Source organism: Lepisma saccharinum, chromosome 5 (assembly GCF_977018435.1).
Source record: "Lepisma saccharinum chromosome 5, izLepSacc3.1, whole genome shotgun sequence".
Taxonomy (NCBI): domain Eukaryota; kingdom Metazoa; phylum Arthropoda; class Insecta; order Zygentoma; family Lepismatidae; genus Lepisma; species Lepisma saccharinum.
In genome coordinates, this window is record NC_139233.1 from 50,959,748 (window position 1) to 50,977,210 (window position 17,463).

General features: G+C 38.6%; 1 protein-coding gene across 4 annotated transcripts in view; it reads left to right on the forward strand.

Moving 5' to 3' along the window:
* LOC145987812 (protein decapentaplegic-like) overlaps window positions 1–17,211 on the forward strand; it is a 64,847-nt gene extending 47,636 nt beyond the window's left edge. For 3 of the 4 annotated variants that reach the window (XM_083122531.1, XM_083122530.1, XM_083122532.1), the window contains exons 2-3: window positions 11,446–11,823; window positions 14,331–17,211. In XM_083122531.1, coding sequence (XP_082978657.1) covers window positions 11,460–11,823; window positions 14,331–15,181 — 1,215 coding nt within the window. In that variant the 5' untranslated portion in view covers window positions 11,446–11,459 and the 3' untranslated portion in view covers window positions 15,182–17,211. Of the gene's footprint in view, window positions 1–1,651; window positions 1,848–11,445; window positions 11,824–14,330 lie in introns of those variants that run through there. The other variant, XM_083122533.1, reaches the window with a different exon arrangement.
* The last annotated feature ends 252 nt before the right edge of the window (window positions 17,212–17,463 follow it).

Genomic DNA, 17,463 nt, shown 5'->3' on the forward strand with positions numbered 1-17,463 from the left:
GCGAGCTCTCTGACGTCACGTGAAACCCCAAAATAGTTACGTCCCTTGTATGCATATTGGGGTCTATTACAAGACTGCAACTGTAACCACTATGCTATCGAAGATTTCCATCTCTCCGAAAGACTGTACAATCACTGTCCAAGTAATTTCAAGGATGCAGGTTTTTCTCAATGTTCTGCAATTGATTTATAAGATATTTTTACATTTTTATGTACTTTTCCCGTGAGCTGCTAGAGTTGAATTTCTTGAATTGAATAAGCATTGAACGTGTAGTGGGTGGGGCTGTAATGTAGAATAAATTCAATGATTATTAAATATCACATCCAACATTTAAGCTTCAATCCCACCATTGCGACTGACTCAGTGACATAAATGTTCTCCATGAAGAAAGCCGCGGAGGCCAAAAATACTCCATTATGACCAATCCCCCTCGTCGAAATTGTCTGGAAACACCGAGAAAGTTAAATACAGGACAACACATACACAGCCCTACATAGGATTATAATGGCCGTACGTTCAGACGCCAGAGCCTCGTTAGTCTGCACAATGCGGTCCAGGGTGTACTACGTGGAAACAGTGACGAAGAGGAAGATTCAGTCCAGATATCTAGCCGAGCATGAATATTTCGCTGAAATTTCTAGAGTATTATTAGAGCAATCTTAAAAATATATATATATATATATATATATATATATATATATATATATATATCGCACACCACTATAGCTAGGAAAGAACACCACAAACAGACAATAGTGTGTCAATAGTGAGAAAAAATAGTACCTTTCCCAATTACGAGAATATCTCATAGCCTACCTATATTCTGTTTGACTATTAGCAGAAAATTGTAATTGTAAAGAAGAGTGAAAGGTAGTTTTGATATTTGAACAGCTCAAAGGTAGTATTCAGTTTCATTTCTACAGCATCTCCTGTCATGTTTGCATAGTCTACATTGTTTACATGTATGTGTAAGTAGTTGTACTGAAACAGATCTCTAGAAGCGTTCCCGTTCTAACTGAATCTCTACAACATCCACGAAATTCAACGGAGAGTCAGTCCACTGGCCTGCCGGAGCGTTCCAACAGGTTTGGGCTGCGGAAAGAAGGGGGGGATAGTCTGGTCACGAATGACATTTTGAAGTATAATCTTACTTGTATGTCAAGTGCGTGTCGAAGTAGGTGTCTTTGTGCAGGAAAAAGGTGCTTATCTACGCGGGTGCCCCGAGGCAAAGTGGGAGTGCATTCTTTGGGAGAGCTGGCATGTCAGACTGCTTGCCTCCGAGTTCCCACTCTCCAGTAGATTCAGGTCCTTCAAGAATGCACCTGTCGCTTTGTTACGTACCTGCCGACCAGCGTATTGTGTGGGGCGTCACTAGGGTTGTCCGCTCGCTAAGCCTTCCTGCGGGGAGCTCGGCTCACAGGAGTGACTCGAGGGGGGGAAATCCTCCGATCTTATCTCCTCGTTCGCATTTTGGAAGCTTTGTGGGGGTTTATGGGAATCGCGAGGCTTCGTCGTTTCGCTAACCTTTGACCTCCCCCTCCTCGCCCCCCCCCCTACCTCGCAGCTACTCTGTAAGCTTTGCACGTGTACAGCTACGAAGCATGGTTTCTCTGGAACGGGCGCTTATTTTTGCACAAAATCCCGATCCCCGCTGACCTGTCATTGGCAGAGGAGTCCAGGAGATTTTCGAGTGATGTACAAACGGCTTCTGCCTCTTGTCGAGGGTGTTGTGACCGAGTGTGTGTGTGCAGTGGTGTATTTTGTGAAAGCGCCGGAGTGGGAGACTGGAATCTACGAAGGCAGACAGCGCGGGACCAGCGCACGTGTGTATCTTGGCTTCAACAGAGGTGAGCTCCTCGACCTTTTATAATCTGTGGAATTTCCTGGTACGCGCCCGCAACAGCACACGAGTTTTGCAGGCAATATAACCCACCTGTTAGCGTAATAGTTTACACATATGTTGTAAAGTCAGCACGTAACGAGATAGTAACGGTAAAGAGTAACGACATTGTGTTCCTTATTAACGTGGATTTGGCCGCCAGCAACTTCTTTTATAACAAATAAGTTTATATTCAGGCTTACCAGGATTGGACTTATTGACACAGGGACCGCCGAAAAGTGCCTAATTCGGGAATCGAACCAAGGACTCGTCAATTTACAAAGCGACAGCTTTGACCCCTATCGGGGAGGTCCACAGTTTCTATTCTCTAGCCAGAAAAAAAACGAATTTATACTTTTGCTAATTTAATATTGGGCTTCCTTATTGTGTAGCCGTCCCTTTGTAATGAAGGGGTTCCGAAAATTGCAGTGCTTCGGACCTCACTTTAAACTGTAGGTCCAGTCCCGATTAGGCTATCTGTGCATAAAGTGGAGTTAAACAACAATAATTTAATATTAAAAACAGTTATCCGTTAGCGTTAACTTTCATGCAAAGTTGAAAACTACAAGGTGCGCACAGGAATATCTCGATAAACTTTCGAGGAATAAATTTCATTGGGATCATTGAGGATCCCAGCTCGATTCACGGTGGGGGTGGGTCATATTTCATAGGTTGAGATCTCACTTATAACTGTAGGTACTGTCCCGCTGAACTTTGAAATTTGTAAAGCGATAGTCGCCACAAGGCAGTATGTGTACTTTCTCAAGTTTCCTTCACCCGCGGCAGATAGAATGAAAAGTCCATGTTCAAGATGAGTATCGTTTCGTCGATAGCTTGTTTTATAAAGTAAACATATCCACGCAATTTGTATATTGAATATTTCGTGTATCTGTATTTAATAACAAAGCAAAGTAACGTGTACTGTTATCAACCTCGAAATATTTTTATACGATTAATGAACGCTATTGCTAACAACACTTCGTAAATGATGTATACTCGATTGAATATATTTTACATAAAAGTGCTGTGAAAGATAGCTAACATGTTCGCAATTTCGTCACATGCAAGCGAAATTCCAAACAGAAACCATTGACAATCTATAAAAATAACAAAAGTATGTACATCACTAATAAGAGCTGTAATACGTTCACAAACCAATAATTTAATCACAAAAGATTGCGACAATACCAATTCTCCTACGATTTGTTAGCTAACCTCTTTTTTTGTAACCCACGACGTTGTTTTCTGGCCGGTTGGAGCGCCACCGAGAGGTCATTTGCTGTGTTTTGTAAATTAAAGGAATCTGAATGTTTTGGTTATGCAACTTTCCCCACACGCACGTGAATGTTAATTTGATCAATTCCGGGCATCCGGCTTGGCATAATGATAACATCGTCGCCTTGTAATCTTCAATTCTCGAAGAACGAAACTGTTATAACTTAAATAGATTTGTTTATAGCAAATTGGCGTGTCACAACAATGTATCGAATGGTTGACTATGTCCCATATAATTCACGTTAATTCATCCTCCGTAGTTGACTTGACACATCTCTTATTCAGTTTCTGCTTTAGTCTATGTTTAAAGCTGAACTTATTGTGGAGTAAAGCAATGATGCTTTACACGAGTTGTAAAACTCTGTTCTGTGCCCGTGAACAGAGTTTTCCCTCTCGAAGGTTAGTACGCCGAGGTCTCGTGCTCAATTAGGAAGTTTTCATTGGCTGATGGCGATTGGAGTTGGGGTGAATGTAAGCACATCAAAATATCCACCAGGATTCATTATGTCGTTATGGTTGTGCCTTTGTCGGCGGTAACTGCGTTGTGCTACCCGAGTAACAACAGTATGCATTTTACCTGTCTCACACAATTGATATTCGGAATCAACATCACTCCTTTTTCTAATTTATGCGTAAATTTTGATTCTGAAAAGTATTTTTAAACAGTTACGTAGCCAGAGGGGGACAGGGGGCGGATGCCCCCTCCCCCCAGCGAAGAAGAAAATCTAGAGAAATAAATGCTCTGTAGTGGTATATTAAATGTGGCTGCGCCCCCAGAAAATATGATGCACTACCTTAAAGGTTTTAGTGTATAGAATGTTTTTTGTTATGTCAATTCTTTGACGCAAAGTTTGCAGTGTGTGTCCCGTTTCTACCGGGAATCGACCTCGGGATTCCTTGAATACAAGATCACAGCGTTAGTCACTAGGGAGGCCCAATTTATACCTCAAGTCAATGGGAATTTGTATTTGAATTTTTTGTTAATTTACGTCACATTTCTACCACGGTTTCTTTTTGTCTGTTTCCAAGAATCAGCAAAATGAAGAAACCGATAGCTTGGCTTCCAGATGCTTTTTTGTCCACCCACATTTGTCATACGAGCGATCTAACGGAAACGTGGTGTGGTGCCCACACAGAGGTTCACGAAGTTTGTACGAATGTGTGCAGTCATTCAAAAATATACTACAAATTTTCCCACATGCACCATATATTTTACCGTGACTGTCAAACCTAAGTGCATTCAATCTTCAAGGCCAAACCTCATCAAGGAATGAGGAATGTATATACTTGGGACCTAACTTTTGGAGCAGTATCAAAATTGGAGCTTAACTGGGGGGGGGGGGGCAGATTCAAAACTTTTTCAAGCATATAAAAATATCATCCAGGACTATTTTGATAACATTTGCAAAATCATAGAAAATGACTCATTACTGTGCTTCGCAGGTTCCAAGAGGTTAACAAAGCACCATTAACTTGTAAATTTTCTTGAACCTGAACATTTTGAGGGGTCAAGTACCCCTTGAGTACAGGGAGTAGCGTGGGATGAAATTTTGTAATGGAAAGTTTGGGACCGTAATTGAGGTATAAGAATTGTTTTGAGGCTAATAAGTACATATTTTCACTATCTGATCATTAATTAATTTTTACAATTTTTTTGACCAGTAGGGGGATATAACCCCATCAATCCTGTTCATACATCCGAACTTACATAAGGCCACGCGTGAAATAATTTCCGACGCTCCTATCACCCTTACAATGAAAGAGGAGAGGTGGGAAATGAACGATTAAGTAAAGTTGGCATACACTTTCATCTACTCTCCGCCACAACGTTGTTATAATATTATTTCGCTGAATATTCATACCTCAGTTAACATTGGGTGTTTCGGGCGCTTATACCATGGCGGACGGTTTAAATTTTCTTCAGACGGGAGAGGCCTTCCGCCACTCTATTCACATATTCTAACTCGTTGGTCAAATGTCTTAAACCATCAATAGTATCTACTTTTTATTTACAATATCTTTGATTTGACCATTATTCTGTGACTCGGACAGTGATGTGCCGTAGACTATAAGTTTACGTCTACATGCGTTGTCTACACGTAATCTACGCGTAGATTACATTGGGTTGTAGTTTACATAGGCTACGTAGACAAACTAAAGTGCATTAATATTAATTTTCAAGGCTTTCAAGAAGGGAAAGTGACATTTTCAACTATATTGGTTCCTAACGAAATGAAAAGAATCCTATTTACAACAAAATTTATCTTCTGTTCTATCATCAACTATGGAAGAAGATAAATAGTATCCAAAAAACAACAACAGATGGCAGTCGTGAGGCAAGAGTGGTCTTTTCCCAATAAAACACTAGAATATTTCCTATATTAGGTTTCTTCCTAGGTGAGAAATTGTTCGAATTTGGAAGAAAGAGTATGAAGTTCTCTTCACACATCAGCAACTGATACGCAGTATAATTTTATTTTAATTCCACGGTGCTCTTTGTTAAGTTATCACCTTTTGCCATGTTGTTTACATAGATTACCTAATCTACGTGTATAAAATAGTCTACGTGTAGAATGTAGACTATCGTTGTTTACGCGTAGACGCACATCACTGGACTCGGAGTACGAGCGTAGAGAAATCCAATTTTGCTGTGCTTAGACTTACAAAGTATCAAGAAGCACCAGTGCTGCCTGTCTATCTCGTGTTTATTGACAAGATCTTTGACGCTTACGCTACTACTGGTTGCGTTAAGTAGGGCGGCAGGATAACCGAAATCTACAGTTGAATGACGACAACATAGATGACTCACACTAGGAAGACCAGTCAACTTCACTTGCCTCTCTGATATATGATCGCTAGTTTGAAGTGAGTGTTCCTTTCAATCACTTTGGGAGGCGGGTTCAGTAGGAATGCTGAGGACAAGGTTCATTATCAAAGTGCGATTTGTATTCAGCCTCAAGGAGTCCGCATTCTGGAGCAACTGCTTTTTGTTTCCGTGCTTTTCCTTCGATGCAGGTGAAGAGCTTCGTACAGTTCGTTCACGTAGCAAGCAACCAAGACGGTTGCCGGTTTCGAAAATTTAAATGTATGGACTGTGTTGGGGCAAAGCGATTCCAATTTGAATTTCGGCTACTTTTTTTTTTATTGCTTTCTCCACCTTTTACCCTCCCACAGGGAAGCCAACGCACTCCTCTGCCTTTGAATATCTAAAGTGGAGGCAGATCAGGTAACAATTTTATTTAAAACTGATAGAGGGGAGTTGTGTATCAAAATCGTGTACATAAATACAGTAGCCTAGATAATTACAATGGCGTTACGTCCAGAGTTCTTAGCTGTTGATTAGAATATAATACCACGGGGCGGGATTTCATCTCAAGACATTAGTAAGCGAAAAAGACAGTCTTTCAGAGAATGTATTTTAATGCAAGTTTCTCACGGAAAATAGTGTCTTCAATGAGTTTTCTGTTTTTTACATAAATATCCATGCTTGCTAACGTATTTGAAGAGACTGGAAAAATCTGAACATCCAAGTGTAACGGGTTCGATTCTCGTCTAAATATAAGATAGCTATTGTTTCTTTTGATTCATGTTATGTCCATTGTTACACCATGTTATTTATAAGCAAATCCTACAGGAATTGTCCTTGCCTTGCCACCTTATCCAAACAAAAAGTAATTGCATTCATTAGCCCCAGATAGAAATATTTGGGGATGCAGAGGAGGGCGAGCTATTTTCTGAGGGGCAATTACGCTCAATATACTCCTAAATACCAAACAAAAGTGCATATTTGTGATATTTTCTGTGGCGGTGGGCGACTGTCCTTCTCGTTCCCCTCGGCCACTGCTTGCATTCCAGTATCAGGTAACATTATTCAGTTTGGATTACTATTACCAATACATAGTATTTTTTTTCTGGTTGTACGCAACGGTACACCGTACCACGAAACGTGTGAGAATAAGGGGGGGGGGAATTACGATGAGCAAATTTTCGACAATGCAATGTCGTTGACTGTATTATTAATACAACATATTTTGTTTTATTGGGTCTGACATCCTTCAAATATCACATGTTAGGATTATTAGAATATTTTTTTTAAAATGTTGGATTCTCTACCATCAAAATGTACGCTTTTTCAATCTCTTCAATACGGGTTAGCCTTTCCATACCGCTCCTACATATGACGTCATTTTCACTTTTTTACAGTCAGCTTATGGTCGTTTTTTGTACAGGAGAGAGAGAGAGAGAGAAAGGAATTTCATACAACTGAACCATGTATTACATACAAATCCATTTTACGGAAGTGATGCCCATTCAAGAGGCTAAGGGTCACTAGAAACTCGTTCTAGATCCGGTTAATTTCCACCAGCTACATCTAAGCTCTCGGTTTAAGGCTCCATTAAAAAGAAACGAACCTGTCTGCGTAATATATGACACTTTTTCTCCCTTTAGAATTTCGTTCTTTATGCTCTATCATGGTTAAGTGCCTACGGTGCCTGACAACGCTGGCCAAATAGACTCTGGCTGCTCGGTGTAGGCCATATCGTACGGTTGTTGCTGATTGGTTAGCGTTAAAATCGTAACTGGTGGATTGCGAGACAGGTATTTATTGCGACTGTTAGACAATGAGTTTTTATTGTACCAATTTCTCTCGTTTTTTTCTGAGCTTGCTTCTTCCATGTTGTTTTCTGTGCATATGTCCTTGTCCTTGCAGTTCTTATGACGCAAATTGTGGCCAATCCTGTTATATATTCTTCTCCTCTTTTTCGTTACCACTTTTTTTTTTATCTGCGTCACAATCACACACAATACGTAAGGGAGGGGAGGGTGCATTTTTACATGCCTATTATTGACCGGTCCTACGACTTTGTATCTTCACGTGTGTTACTTGATGTATTCTTCTTTTCGCGGCGGCAACACTATACTTGAAATTTGACCTTAGTTGTAGGGATTATGCACAGCGACATGTCAAAAATGAATTTATGAACACCCTATTGTTTGCACAGCTGAAATCAGATTGCATTGGCCATAGTACAAATCTGATAGGTACGATTCTGGCTGTAACTCGGTTACTGCATTAATAGATAATGAACACTGGACAGTGAAAAAAAAAATACTTGTTGGTACAGTGGAAAGCACAAGTATCGGTCGGTAACGTGTCCATGACTATTCCATTAATTTTTCTCTTTCCTTCTACGTGCTTTTAAGGACTAGATTTTTACGTTTGGTGGTGCAGAATTTATCGACAGGTTGTTTCGCATTTTGTTTCAGTTCTTGCAGCTCTCATTGCGTGAAACAAAGAGAATAAATATGATGATGGACGATTTTCTTGGTAATACTTATACATCCTGTTCTACTATGTATTTGCTGAATTATACCCTATGAGAACATTGCTGTTGTTGGGACTGTGCCCAGCAGTTATAATAGGTCTTAACCCAACCATATTTTGATCAAATTCCTCTCAAGTCATGGTAATTTCTTTACACTTGATCTCCCCTTTATTTCAGCAGTGCATTCTGTATTGTGCGATTAGTTTTCTTTTATACAAACCCATTTCTAAGTTGAGTATTCAAAGGTTCGAAGTAGATCTATGTTTAGTGGCTGCAAGAGTAATTGAAAATCCTTATTGCTTACCAAAGACTCGTTCAAAGAAAATGCAATATCTAAACTGACCCAGACCGAAATTTTTACTAATATTTTCTACATTGTTAATATTATTGTAGTTTTACTACAATATTCATGCACTTATTTTAATGTTTTGTAAAATTAATTGGAAAACTTTTCACTTTCACTAAGAAGAATGAAAGATTAATTGCACAAAGTAATAGAAAATTCTACTTGAAAACAATCGAATAATGTCAGCTGAACTGCACCTTGGACAAAAATGTTGTATAAAGAGGTGATTTGCGACACTGTTAAATGAGGCGAAGACGAATGCACAAATCTTCGGAATTTGTGTTAATTGTCCTGCCCATGTATATTTACGATTATCCCTTCATCCAATCATCGTTCATCCTTATCGTCACAATTAACCAGAATTGCTTCAAACCGACAAAAAGCAAATAAATCTTCGAGCGGTTTTTGTATTTGGCAATTTTCAAATAGGCAGTGAAAAATGTTCTCAAAATCTCTAGACAGATGCAAATATCTTCAAGAGGTGTCAGATGTTAAATATAACAATAAAAAATGCAATTTTAGTTGTATGACTTCTTTATCGTGCCAATAAAGCACTTCGTAGAACAATGCAAAAACCGGCAGATTAGATATAAACTAATGTAGAGACAACGCTGTAGACATCTAGCGGCAGTTCATGAAACTATAGCGCGTACTTGAGGAGACTTGTTTCAAAGAAATGCCGGTAGATGGTAGCGCGATCGCTCGTCCTGTAAGTTGAATATGCAATGTGTTTCACTTTCAAATCTCCAGATTAAATGTCAGATTTACGTATTTCAACAACACTAGCGTACATACAATATTATATATATATATATATATATATATATTTATATATATATATATATATATATACACACACACACACACACACACATAAAATAACCCTCGAAAGGACCTGGGCCATCTCCCGACTGCCAGTCTCCCTCGCACAATCCTACCTAGAGGTGAGGAGTTCATCAACCGGTAAACAAAAGAATAAAATTAAAGATGTAGTAAAGAATAGCCATCTTCTAGTAATATTAACGAAACAAAATTTTTAGGAGTAACTATAAATGAAAATCTAAATTGATCAAACCATGTAAAAATACTCGTTAAAAAACTAAATTCCAAAATATTTGCACTGAGGATATTAAAACACACTTAATACAAATTCACTAATTCAGGTATATTATGCAATCATTCATTCACTAATAAATTATGCAATAGAATTCTGTGGAAACTCACCGGCAAGTTTAGAAGCATTTAGAAAACAAAAGCAGGAATAAAAACTAGGGAATCGTGCAAAACGTTGTTTAAGAAATACAAAATATTAACCCTCTCTTCACTGTACATATATGAAATGGCATTATATGCGAGAAAAAAAATATTACGCTACGAAGTTCAATAGAACATATAACACCCGAAACAAACTGCTTCTAAAGCCATACTTCACCAGGCTAACATTAGTTCAAGAAGGACCCGAACAGATGGCAATTAAAATATTCAACCATTTACCGAATGATATAAAACAATTTTTTTTAAAAAAAACTATTAGTTAATAAGGAATATTATAGCGTTAGTGAATATCTAGATTGCAAATTATAGAAATTTTGTAATTATATATTTTTTTACGAGCTGTACTGAACCCTCCAAATACCAATGTATATGGTTTATATGGAGTAATAAATTCAAGGGGGTTACGTGTGGTTAGCACGTCGAAACCCAGTCATTGTAGGAGATTTACGAGACCGGGTAACACTACTCACTCGTAGCTCCCCAATTTCCTCACGATGGTGTGTTGCCACCGGCCCTATACACAGGTAGAAAATTCCCGGACACTGAACCCGCGATCAAACCCAAACCTTGATATAATAGTTGATGAGGCCGTCCTCCGTGGCGGAGTGGTTACCACATCGTGCTACGACGCCAGGTGTCTCTGGTTTGAGTCCCGACATGGGCATGGATATTTGTGAGTGTCCAGTCATCAATTTAATCACATCATCACTCAACCCCATTTTCGACAATTAGCCAAAAGTGGCACAAAAAGCGAAGTAAAATAAATCAAATCTATCAATAGTTTATGTAATGATTTTGAGGACTGATTTTAAAGACAAAAATATTCCATTACCCCCAAAGAACGCATGGCGGCGCAGGCGCAGGTAAATCTGCATTTTCAGAGCCTCTACTGATTCTTTAACTGCGCCTTTTGTAGCTAATTTTACACAGTGGCGGCACCAGAAGGGAGTCTACAAGTCCACCGCCTACTTTTTGGATGGTATTTAGGGTATATAAAATGAGACTTCCCCCGAGAAAAGATTCCTAAATATTTAAAGGTAATTTGCATGATAGATATACCATATGAAAGCTCTGGATGGCTAGTCTTTTGTCATTACATTACTCGCCTCCTCCGAAAATATAGGTACTCTGAGCAAAAATGAAAATATGATTTTGTAAAGGGAAGACGATATATTTTTCATGTATCCAAAGAAAGCAATCACTTTTATCTTCATTGACAATTTATTGTTAATGTTAGCACCGGGAGACTGATCGCTTGTTTTAGATGTCTGCTTAGGCTAAATAAGACAACAAACATAATATGCTTAACTTTGAGACTTACCTATCTTCTTTTTTCTTTGCAGGAGTGTGATCGACCATGCGTGGACGCGATACTCTGGAGCTGTGCCTTCTACTACTAATAGTGTTAGCCTCTGCCGTGCGTCTATCATCGTCCGCCATATCCCCTGATTCTCCTGGTGCCAGGCAACAGACCTCCCAGAAGCGAGAAGCGAAGAACGCCCCTGCACGGAGAGACATTGTGAGGACGCTGGAATCGAGTCTTATCCAGCTGTTTGGATTCAGACATCGGCCGAGGCCCAACCTCAAGGATATAATCGTACCGGACGCCATGATGCAACTTTACAAGGAGCAGACGGGACTCGAAGTGGACACCATGGATCTTAACTTACCAGGAAGGCACTCGCGGTCTGCTAACACTGCCAGGAGCTTTACGCATATAGGTGAGTAAGCCTTCAAGGTTTTGTCATTTTTTTTTCGAGAGTCACTTTATGCAATCTTAAGGTCAACAATCGAATCATTCTACGCATATATATGGATTGCAGATCCAAACATATAATTTCGTGTGCCGGAATCCGTGGCGAAATGGTTAGCACAGCGCGGTACGAAGCCAGGGGTCCTGTGTTCGAATCCCGGCCCGAGCATGGGTGTTGTTTGGGTGTACCTTCATCAATTTCATCATATCATCACTCATCCTCATCTTCGCGATTACCCAAAAGTGGCACAAATGCGAAGTAAATTATACCAAATCAATCAATCAATTTAATTTCGGTAACTGAAAGAATACCAGGAGCTGGTATAGTGGCAAATATATTATTTCGATCGACCTATCTGTTAGGGGAAGGAAACAATTACCAGCAATCGACATTGCAGCAACATATGTGAAACCAATATATGAAATATATTTTGTGGGTGAAATGCCGGTAAGATAAAGAAATTAATAAGGCATAAGTTGCATCGATTTAGCTATTTCAGAAACCGCCTCTGTCCACAGGGAGTTAGTTTTCTCTTGTTCTCCTTATTTGGATACGTTGCTTCCTTGCATTTTTATCCTAATCGCGACAATTAGGATGGATGTTCATTAGGTGAATTTGATGGTTTCAAACACGGGACCTTCGGTGCGAGGTCGCTAGTCGATCAGTCGTCGCGCTCGATCACCGACACGGCTAATTATTGCTTTTGCATCTTTATAATTTTATTTGCCACACATCCCTGAACTTTTACTTTAATTTGATGCTTTCTCCCTCCTTTTTGTCTGGATCATTCAGTGTTGCATTCGGTGTTATCCGAATATTTGCACAGCGAACAGTCGGAACAAATACAACATTATTGAATTATCAGAGTTTCAGGACTATCAAAACACATGACTTGAACCGGTGAAACGTACTCTTTACAGACACTCAAAAATCAAACTCTTCTCTACATAGTGCATCCTGGATAACATTGTTGCAGGCTAACGAGGTTCTGGCGCATAGACCCGTAACCAGTATGATACTCTGTGGGACTTGTGTGTCCTGTCCATGTGGCCCTTCAGTAATTTAATTTTATCACCGGTCATTCTCAAGGGTGGGCCTATCCGATGGCGTAGTGGTAACGTTGTCGTCTTGTAACCAAGGGGTCCCGGGTTCGATACCTGGTGGAGCCACATAGCACAGTTGTTCGGGTCTCACTTTAAACTGTAGGTCCAAAACTGATTCGCCTTTCTGTACATAAAATGAACTTAAAACAACAAATCAATCAATCACTCTCAAGGTCACGATTAGCGAAAAAAGTGACAGGATGAAGTTCAAATTCAAATACAATACTGATATAATAAAGTATAGATTAAATAAATGTGCAATTAGATCATTCTAAAGTCACGATTAGTGAAAAAAAGTGGCAGAAAAGTGAAGAAAAACAAATTCGAATACAATACTGAGATATAATAAAGTACAGATTAAATATAATGTGTAATTGGAAACATCACAAATTATTTAATTACTAAAACTAGTAATATAACAACAAATTACTGTGGAACTTCGTCTGAAAATAATCGTCATATTTCTCCTACATAATCAAATCAACAATTAATGATTTCATTATGCTACTTGTAAGAATTTTAAAAATATATTTATGGGTGTTATTTATAATAAGTGGTCACATTTTCTTTACAATAATGGTATTTTACCATTACAATAATAATATTTTCTCATAACCTAAGCATCCTTCATAATTTGTTGTGGTAAAAATATACTGTAATTGAAAATAATTAGTTGTATGTAGTCTCACAAAGTGTAAATCCAAGCATAGTTTGATGGAATTTTTACAAAAATTGAGAATTGAAATATGAATGTAGGTACTCCTACAATGAGTATAACAAAAAAATGTTATTTTTAATAGGTGGATGTTGATATATACAATTAGATTATTTAATAATAATAATTAGTATCAGCCGGCCTCCGTGGCGAAGTAATAAGCAGAGCATGCTACGACGCCAGGGGTACCGGGTTCGAATCCAGGCCAGATGGGTGTTCTTTGTGTCTCTTCATCAATTTAGTCATATCGTCATTCATCCTCATCTTCGCGATTAGCCAAAAGTGGAAGAAATGCAAAGAAAAATCGACCAAATGAATCAATAATTAGTAACACTTTTTCAAGTGTTATAACATCAAGTAATATTTATTATTATTGTCTGTAAGAATTAAAATTTTACTATCCTTGGGGTTCTGTAAGCTAAACCCCTCTCATTATTGCTCTCTCTCTATATATATATACGGTCATGAGGGTATACTTACGAAGTAGGAGTTTCCAGAGCATATTTGGGTAAAATTCTGATGAAACTGCAAGTAATTACCATTTTCCCTCGTAGCTCTTCGAAAAAGATATTTCTTCTATTTCAATTGAACAAAATGTAGTTGCTGCGGATTAAAAATACAAACATCGTTACTTAAATTTGTTTCTTTCTTTCCAGAGAGCAGTGTAGATGCAACATTCCCCAGAAATCGATTTCGGTTGCTGTTCGACTTGAAGGGAATCCCAACCAACGAGCGGCTAATGGCGGCTGACATCCGACTCTCCCGCGCTCCAGTGGCGACGAAGGGCAAACGCAGGAGGAGCTTGCAGCAGATACTAGTTCACGATGTGGTGCGACCTGGACGTCGAGGTTCTAGGGAACCCATACTTCGGCTCATAGATACCAAAGTGGTGGACGTTAAAGACAGTGAGGACGTCACGATGGACGTGATGCCGGCCGTCCAGAGGTGGCTGGAGTACCCGAAGGAAAACTACGGACTTCTCGTCGAAGTGACTAAAGTGGACGGGTCGGTCGCGAGCACCGAGCACATTCGCTTGAAACGTAGTGCGGACTCTAGTGGCGATTCCGATGTGGAAACGCGAGAGCAGTGGGCGAAGAGTCAACCGCTGTTGTTCACGTACACGGACGACGGCAAAGCGAGGAGAAGAACGAAACGTTTTCCATCCAGGAAACACAGAAGAAAGGACGCCAGGGAAACGTGTCGTAGGCATAGTTTATATGTGGACTTTTCGGAGGTCGGTTGGGACGACTGGATAGTGGCTCCCCAGGGCTACGATGCCTTCTATTGTGACGGCGACTGTCCGTTTCCCCTGGCCGATCACTTGAACTCGACAAATCACGCGATAGTTCAGACTCTTATGAATTCAGTCAATCCCAGCACGGCCCCCAAAGCGTGTTGCATACCTACGGACCTCTCGCCAATATCGATGCTGTACCTCAACGAAGAGAACAAGGTGGTTCTTAAAAACTATCAGGACATGGTGGTGGAGGGGTGTGGCTGCAGGTAGGAGCTGCTCTTATGGTGATCTAACCATGGATAAGTCGAGAACGTAGCTCCTGGATCTTTTGAACAAGATCTGGGTTGATGCAAGCGAACGGAGGTTTGATGCCGTGGCCGTTTTATTGAAGACCTGCTTCCCGTCATGGGCGAGTTGGCAGTCCAAGATCCATCAGCATCCGCTTTTTAGCAAGAATTTTTCTATGACCACGACTATTGCATCATAGTCGAACATTTCTTTTTTTGAAAAAAAAAGTGAGGCATTTTTTTATAGCCAGTGGTATAATGGTAAGCAAACAAAATAAAGTTGAAACTAACTCAATGCTGTAACGTATATATGTATTCTGAGTTACATGATTCTCTCAAATGCCTAGTGTTGGCACACGATAAACGTCAGCACTATTTTGGTGCTATGGCTATGTTCAGTTATTGCTTAACAACAGACCACCTAGGAAGGACGACAATCCCTATTTTTTATGTGTAAAGACAACTGTAACAAATCTACCTCATCAACTCTTTATCTTTACTGATACTTTGATGTGAAATATTTTATCTTATTTTGGGCATTTGAATGTTTTATCTCCCGTTACATGAAGTAACATGAAAATCCAGATTAAAGAACCTCTAGAAAAGTACATTTCGAAAAGTTATGTACATATTTTTATACATTTCAATAGTTAGTCATTGCCCATCTGCTAGAAGAAATAAAACTAGAATAAAAAGTTTCGTTTCGTTTGTAGCATACACGTGAAACTAATCTTTTCTCCTGTCCTTTTTGTACATATTTTCGATTACCATACTTTTTTCTATATCGTACTTTGTGATTTCAGCAGGAAACTGAATGTACGTCTTATTACAATACGAGTTTACCAAAAAAAATCCGATGGGAAGCAATACATTGTTTTACGTTTTCTTCTTCCCCACGTGTGTGTGTGTGTGTGTGTGTGTGTGTGTGTGTGTGTGCGTGCGTTTTAAAACATTCTTTGTCCTTCCCTAGAGAGTGGTCTTGTTTTAACTGCATATTTAATTATGTGGATGATTGAGTGTGTGTGTTTACATATCAACATTGTCGCACTGACAACAATTTTAATGTTTTCTAAAAAAAATCATGCTCAAGCTTTAGTTAAAGAAATTGTATATTATTTTCCATTTTAAAGATTCTGTGAGGATTATATTTCCAGTGCAATAACCTTACTTGAAATATTGTTATGGCAATAACATGTTAGAACTACATTTTCTAGCAAAATATTTTTAGATTACCCTTAATGTTACTTACTCTTGTCTGCATAGTTGCATAATCTTATGAACTCTGTTACAATGATTAACATGCAATTTGACTATTACTAGTCAATGATCGTATCTAGCCAAAAGAGTTATCGAGATAGCGAACACAAATGCAATCGTAGAATAAAGTTTTATAAATATACCTATTTTTTACAAATTCGTATGTTCAAAAGTGCCTTTTTAAGTAAATATGTACCTGTGATTCTTACAACCAACAAATTATAGCATGTACAGTTTTTAGGAAAATTTGGTGTGACTACAAGAAATAAGAAGTAATTTTGCATTCTCCATAAAATTATAATAAAAACAATCATATTTCTTGTTTGTTGAAAAACTTATGAAAACCCCATGATTCATCTGTCATAAAATTAACATTTTATGGTTTGTTTGAAATATAGTTCAAACAGCAGAACGAAATGCCGATTTACTCTCAGATACAAAAATCTCTACTGAATTTTATATTCAAAATTGACATTTTATATGTACTAATATATATTTTGTTAAACTTCGTACTCAAGTTATATTTTGCCAAAAAATGCCAAGTTATGAATACTTTTGTAAAAATAATAACCTAAGAATAAACTCCCAACTCTTTCACTATGAACTCTGTACCTGGAAAGCGAAGATTTATTTATTTCTGTCTAGTTTGTACAGAATTGTATCTCTGTATGTAATGTAGCTGTGTCGATCTTGTGAATAAATTACCATTGTATATTTTGAATGTACAAAGTGTAAATATACAGATTATAAGGAAATAAAAAGTATTATACAGTATATAAAGCTGCCCTTTTCATTTCAATACAGAGGAAAAGTGATGCAGTTTCCTTATCTTATGATAAAAGATGTCATAATGCTATTGGTTCCCATTGGTCCCAAAAAAAAATTGGTTCTTTTGAAGGTTGAGCGTCAAGGTGAGATGACTATGATGATCGTTTCTATTTTGCTTACTTTACGTCATCTTTCTACCTCCCGGGTTAATCACGACGATGAATCTGATTGATGATTGAT